At 41.8% G+C, this 6899-nt stretch overlaps 1 protein-coding gene across 1 annotated transcript; it reads left to right on the top strand.

The window, feature by feature from the left end:
* Nucleotides 1-2315: 2315 nt before the first annotated feature.
* LOC311056786 (putative Kunitz-type serine protease inhibitor) lies at nt 2316-6588 on the top strand (the record flags this gene model as incomplete). The annotated part of the gene is made up of 3 exons (XM_084073592.1): nt 2316-2376; nt 3304-3489; nt 6392-6588. 3 exons carry the CDS (start codon nt 2316-2318, stop codon nt 6586-6588), a joined length of 444 nt encoding a protein of 147 aa, XP_083929718.1.
* Between the last annotated feature and the right edge of the window lie 311 nt (nt 6589-6899).

Raw genomic sequence — 6899 nt, 5'->3', positions numbered from 1 at the left:
TTTGAGGCAGTGTTGAAATGCCAATGACTCTTGGTAGCTTTACATGGTCCGACCTCCTTGGGCTCCATACAGCAGACCATGGCTTATGGCTTATGAATCAGACCTTCAAGCACCCGTTTGAAACCTTTATACAAAATATATAATATTTCTTGTTTATGAGAATGCCAAATTATAACATACATACTGTTTTGTTCATAAATGCAACTGTTTTTGTGACCTCTCAACGCTGGTGCCTTTCTCCAAAATAAACATGCCAGTATTGATTACACCATTCTGGTCAAGTTCAGACAGTCCTGCCGTATTTATTTAAGGATTAGGCTACTGATGACTAAAGTCTGCTCTGCTGTTAAGAGGAAATGAGAGAGCCGCCACATGCAGGCAATGGAAACCGACGTGGGCGGTGTTTGGGTTCTAGAGGCGGGTCCAGGCTTACGTCTCTCTCAAGTCCCGTGCACGTCCATAGCTGGCACGGACCACCTGTTGAAAACCTGTGGTGTAGAGGGAAATTGTGAAATAGCCAATCTACGCGATGTGAGCTAGTATTTTGGCTATTTTCACGATATGCATCTGTGGAACCGAGTCAAACTAAATGTAATGCCTCAACTCCTACAATTCCAAGTTTGTCAGGGTGGGGGGGGGGTCCCTAGTTCATCTATGATTATTTTGGGGGTGGGTCAAGGCCTGAAAAGGTTGGGAACTCTTGCACTAGTGGTCCATGGCATGATTACAGGTGGTCCATGTCTGTCTCTTCTTGGCTTTAGTGGTGGACAAGGAGGGACCCGTGTCTATCTCTGACCTTGCCCTTTACATAATTCGTCAGGTATGTGCCAGTGTAGAGATAGCCTACCACTCTGGATACGTAGTTAAAAAAGGGTCACATAGTTTTTGCTTTTACTGTACTGTGCTTTTACAACTCATCCAGACCCCAAGGGTCCATAGGCGCACCTGGCACAAACAGGGGTCTGGCATGAGAATAATCACACCAAAAATCTAAATTGCACATGGGGCACAACAGCAGTGTTACAGCAGTGTTTCAAATGGCCATAATTCTGTGACCATTGGATGGATGGATGATTTTATTTTGTCATTGAACACAAGTGTACAACAAAATGATCATGATGGCATGCATCAATCCAATTAAAAAAGAGCAATAGAAAGCACATATGACTCCGCCGCATCATCAGTGCCCATACCCTAGATGGGGTTGGCGAAAGGGCCTACTCTGTGTGGAGTTTGCATGTTCTCCCCGTGTCTCCCAGGGTAGTTAATACCCTCACGGAAACATGTAGTAATCCTGGTCGCTATACCGCCTCCCCCATGACAGCCGGGGCGCCTGATGCAGGGGAAGGGAACTAGTTTGAATAATGTGTTCCTTCCACGCGCTACGTCCAACCAGGGAAACTCCCCTCCGTCAGGTGACAAGAAGGTCAGTTGGCTCTCATGCATTGAAGGAGGCATGAGCTCGGCCCTGGGCTCCCTAGGCTGGTGGGGGGAGTGTAGCACCCAGGATCACTAAGAAAATTGTCACCGGGTGAAAAAGGGTTACAACATCGTGGGATAAAAAAAATTGTAAAAAAAAGAAGAAGAAAGAAAGCACAGATGTTGGTAGCAGCATAGGTACTAATACATAAACATTCAAAAGTCAGTGTATGTACAGTGAGGTGTTCATTAGTCACCGGCGGTGGGGCAGGTGGGGAGGATGGGAGGCATGCGATAATCCGACAGACCTTTTCTCCGACTATGTGGCATCCGCGTGCGGTTAGGGTTAGGGTTAGGGTTTGGTTCGGGTTTAGTATTGAAACGTCGGAGTGCTGCGCTGTCGGAGGAATGCGCTGTCGGACTAACGTACTGCACCCGGGGAGGATTATCATCACTTGGATTTAGAGTTCAACAGAACTGACAACGGAATAACAACGGAGGGGGAAAAAGCTGTTCCTGGATGTGGTGGATGAGGTCAAAATCCAGGAATAGCTGTTTTGACCTCTGTGAGCTGAGGGGGCGGAACAGCCCATTGCTCTGATCAGCGCAATATAGGACTAGTCATAATAAGTTGCATCATCAAACATTTCAACACAGTTGGATCACTTATTTTGCAATAGGGCAGGGTATACTAATACAGGGATACTTCAACACAGGAAGGACGACAACACAGAGCAGTCTACTGAAGGTTTGAGAATAATCCTCTCCTCTCCTCTCCTCTCATAGTGACTTCTCTTCAGAAATATCTCTAACCTCTCTTTCTTTCTCTCTCTCTCTCTCTCTCTCTCTCTCTCTCTCTCTCTCTCTCTCTCTCTCTGAAGGCAACCATCTTCAACATGATGCTGAGTGTGGTTCTACTTCTCTGTGCTGTGATGACTCTGGCTGGAGCCAGATCAGGTGTGTGTCTGTGTGCATGTGTGAATGTGTCTGGGGGGGGGGGGGGGGGTAGTATTGTATTGCCATCTAAAACCAGCAACCATTTTAAGCTGGTCTATGCAGGTTCGTAAAGTTAAAGGTAGGGTAAGTCATATGTTTTTTTTAAATAAGCATTAAATAGCTTTATATTCTGATAGTCCTCATTGCTATAGAGCAGCGGTTCTTAAACTATGGGTCAAGGTTCCGTTGGGGTCGCAACAAAACAATATATATATTTTCAAGAAACGGTAAAAAAGGAAAGTGAGGTGGTCGCGACCAACGTGAAGAGGACGGTCACCAGACTGCGCATACACACACATCTCCGCACATCTCCATCAAAAGATGTACCTCATAACATTGGGTCGTGGTTTAAAAAAGTTTGAGAACCCTTGCTATAGAGTGTTAGTTCAGTAACGGGAGTCTCCATGTCTCTCCAGCTCTTTAGTAAACAGACATAGCATTATCTGGTCAGGATACCAATTTTAGCCAATCAGGATAGAGAACTCAGACAGGATATAGATTAAATAAGTGAAATTGGAAGGGATGACACAAAGACATGAGCAGACAAAATTGGAACTGGAAAAATATTAAAATAAAATAAAATAACATTTATTAATAGATACATTTTTACAAATTGCAACCCCCCTGAATAAAAAATATTTATATTTTTATACATTTCAAAACGCTTGTGAAATGGGACATTCTGCATAAAGAGTACTTTTACGGCTGGTACTTTATTTCGATTGTGATACTTATGTACTTAGTGCTTTAATATTGAATACTAGACTTTTACCTATAACAGGGTATTTCTTCATTATAGTATTGATACTAAGAAAAAAATATGAGTACTTCTTACACCAGTAATTGTCATGTTGTCCAACAGAAAATGTCATTGTTTATCTCCATCAGACCCTGGGCCCTGTTTTGATCCCAAGGATGTGGGACCATGTAACTCTTCCATTCCTCGCTTCCATTACAACGCTGACTCCGAGAAGTGTGAACTTTTTTTGTATGGAGGCTGTTACGTCAACCGTAACATCTTCCTGACCAGACAAGAGTGTGCCAAGAGATGCGTTCGCGATCCCACCGTACCTGGTGCGTATAGAGCAGTGGTTCTCAAACTTTTGTCAATGTGAAGTTGATTATGTAATTTGGCCACAGACCACACATCTGAGAAGGTCTTGTGCCAAGGACCCCCGGAAGAGAAGATTTATACAGCAGGGGCCAGTTGCACCACCTAACACTAAGTTCAAACTTAGCCTAGTTATGGCTTAAATGGCTTTTTAAAAAAGCCATTTAACCCATTTAGCCTGGAAAGCATCTCTGTCATTTTTAGATTTCTTTGGCTATTCAAAAATAGCAGATATACAAGCTCATAGCGCGGCAAATCTTTAAATATATATTCAAAAAAATATATATACTGTATGTTCAAAGATTTGCACACATTTTCACGATTTTTCAAAATAATCCCGGATTGAATGTGTTTAAGCTATAACTAGGCTACGTTTGAACTTAGTGTGAGGTGGTGCCCCTCATGTACAAGCATTCCCAGCAAGCACAGTCAGGACCCGGACCAATCAGTGACGTCTCGATTGGGGCTAGATCAAGTCAAACCAAGACAAGTCAGATCTGGCCCAGAATATCACCTGATTTCAACCAAAAATAATCCTGACCACAAAAACGTCACTTCCAGGACGTCATCTAAACACATTCTCATCACCCAAACTTGCTGTCCAAATGTCCATATGATGTCCCGGTGATGACGTCCTGTAAATGACGTAAAGATCATCCCCATATGGGCTGTGATCTGGCCTAGTCCTGAACGTCACCGGGGTGATGCCCGGGCGTCATCATAACGTCATCATGACGTCATTGTGCTTGCTGGGTTGGCATTGAGTATCAAAAGCTGCATTCAAGTTACTTTCATGTTAATAGTGACTCGAGTAGAAGTAAAAGTAGTCATGCAAGTAATAGACTGAAAGAACGAGCCCAATCGATGGTCTTGAAGGGCGGATCCAAACACAGGCACTGAATTCCAGCGCCGCTTCCTATTGCTTCACCAATGTATGTCCCCGCCCCCCCCCCCCCCTCCTAAGACCAGCGTTCCTGCAAGGTTCTCCCAGCCTTTTTTTCTTTTGAAACCAAAAAAAAGGCATGGGTTTCCGAGGCTATGCAAGTAATGACTGAGATACTTGTTCATTTTTTTCATTATTTTTATAATAGGGACATAGTCAAAGTGTTTAAAAAACGTTATATATATATATATATAAATGCTTGTCTGATAAAAAATAAACGCTGCGCAAATTCAAATATGACCTATAAACCTAAACCATTATGACTTTAAATAAGCAAGATTGTTAATTGGAGTGTAGAAGCCGGTCCACCAGAAAATGCCATTGTCATCAGTGGTGGAAAGTGACCAAGTAAATGTAGGCTATACTCAAGTTAGTCCATGAGCCAGACAAGATTTCATTATCGAAAGAGTGGGCAAAACCATACCTTAGGCATTTAGTCCATGAGCCAGAGCCCCAAAATTGAGCCAGATTTTGAATATTCCCTCGTTAAAAACCTTTGACTCCAACATCTTAACAAAATGAAATAGGTATGTTGACTCTGGCTTTGTCCAATGTTCCAATGTTGATTCTGGAAAGTTATGCAAATGTGGGCATATTTTCCTAATGCCTAAATTGCATATTTAAATATACAATTTCATAAAACTTGTAATACGATCAATCATTGTCTTCATGTAAGTAATCAACTCAGGAAGTTTCATTATGATAACTCTTTTTTTAAATTTTGTCATTTTTCACCTGTCATGTACGTATGGGGAAAATAACAAAATGTGTGATAACCATGACAAAGCTGCTCCTGTGGAAAGGTTATCATATATTTATTTACTCGTATTGACCCTATGAACAATTTAATATGGGTTTGGTTTTGCCCAATCTTTCGATAATCATTGCTCAATTTTGGGGCTCTGGCTCATGGACTAAGTACTGTACTTAGGGTTAGGGTTACTAAACCTAACCCTAAAGGGTTAGTTCCGATTTTTTGAGTATTTTCTGTAGGAAATACTTACCATTAATGTAGTGGTTGCAAAGGTATTAATTGATTGCCGAGTCCCGTGGTCAGAGTTATGGTCCGTTTCTGATAAATATGAAAGTAGTTCCGGTAGATTAGTAGATTTGGTGGGGGCCGCTCATTAAAAATAAATACATTTAAAAAACTAGCGTCATTTGTATGGTTGACCTATTTCTACCATATAGAGCAGGTTTCGTTCAATTTCGACCCCTCTGTCACATGGTACTATTTTTTGTGTCATATATTTTGTGCGTGAGTAGGCTGCCGCGGCGCAGTGATTCTGGACACAAACATTAGTTTGTGTCCAGAATCGGACACAAACGGACCATAACTCTGACCACGGGACTCGGGCGATCAATTAATACCTTTGCAACCACTACATTAATGGTAAGTATTTCCTACAGAAAATACTCAAAAAATCTGAACTAACCCTTTAAGTAGGCCTACAACTTCAAGGTATTTTGAGTATTATCACTTTACAGGAGTATTTTCAATGTTCAATACTTTTACTTACTGTATCTACTCAACTACATCTCAGAGGCAAATATTGTACTTTTACCACAATTAGTTGAAAACTTTTATTTAGTTACTTGTTACTTTGTAGATTTTGATTATTACTACAAAACAATCATTAACCACTTCGTCACTACTTTGGCTATTTGAAAATAGCCGATCTACAAGCAGTGAGCTTGTAGATCAGCTATTTTCAAAAGATGTTTATACATTTTGAATGCTTGTGAAATGGGACATTCTGCATATTGAGTAATTTCACTGTTGGTCGGACTTTTATGTGTAACAGAGTATTTCTTCATTATGGTATTGATACTAAGTAAAAAAAATGTTAGTACTTCTTCCATCAGTGATGGTCATGTTGTCCAACATAAAATGTCATTGTCATGTTGTTTATCTCCATCAGAAACTACTTGGTGTCTTGTTCCCAAGAAGGTGGGACCATGTAACTCTTCCAGTCCTCGCTGGCATTTCAACACTTACTCAGAGAAGTGTGAACTGTTCATATATGGAGGCTGTTACGCCAACAGGAACAACTTCCTCACCAGACAAGCGTGTGCCAATGCATGTGGTCACCTGTCTCCTCTCACACCTGGTGCGTAATAGAGCAGTGGTTTGCAAACTTTTCGAGCGGTGCCGGCCGCTCCAACATAAGTGACCGAGTGTGTTTGTCCGTATGTAAGTCTGTATGAGCATGGCCTCAACAGTTGATTGCAAACACAAAGATGCAACCAGTTACACTTTTTAAGCACCAACGGGAGACAGTGTAAGACACGCGCCACTTAAAGACATGTACACACACACACACACACACACACACACACACACACACACACACACACACACACACACACACTCCACAGCTGTGGAACGGTAGACATTAACATATTCGAAGCCAGTGGTTCTCAAAGTCT

Source organism: Gymnoscopelus microlampas, assembly GCF_963454915.1.
Source record: "Gymnoscopelus microlampas genome assembly, chromosome: 12".
In the NCBI taxonomy this organism is placed as follows: domain Eukaryota; kingdom Metazoa; phylum Chordata; class Actinopteri; order Myctophiformes; family Myctophidae; genus Gymnoscopelus; species Gymnoscopelus microlampas.
Note: the sequence above shows the minus strand (reverse complement) of the source record. Positions and strands in the feature narration are given on the sequence as shown.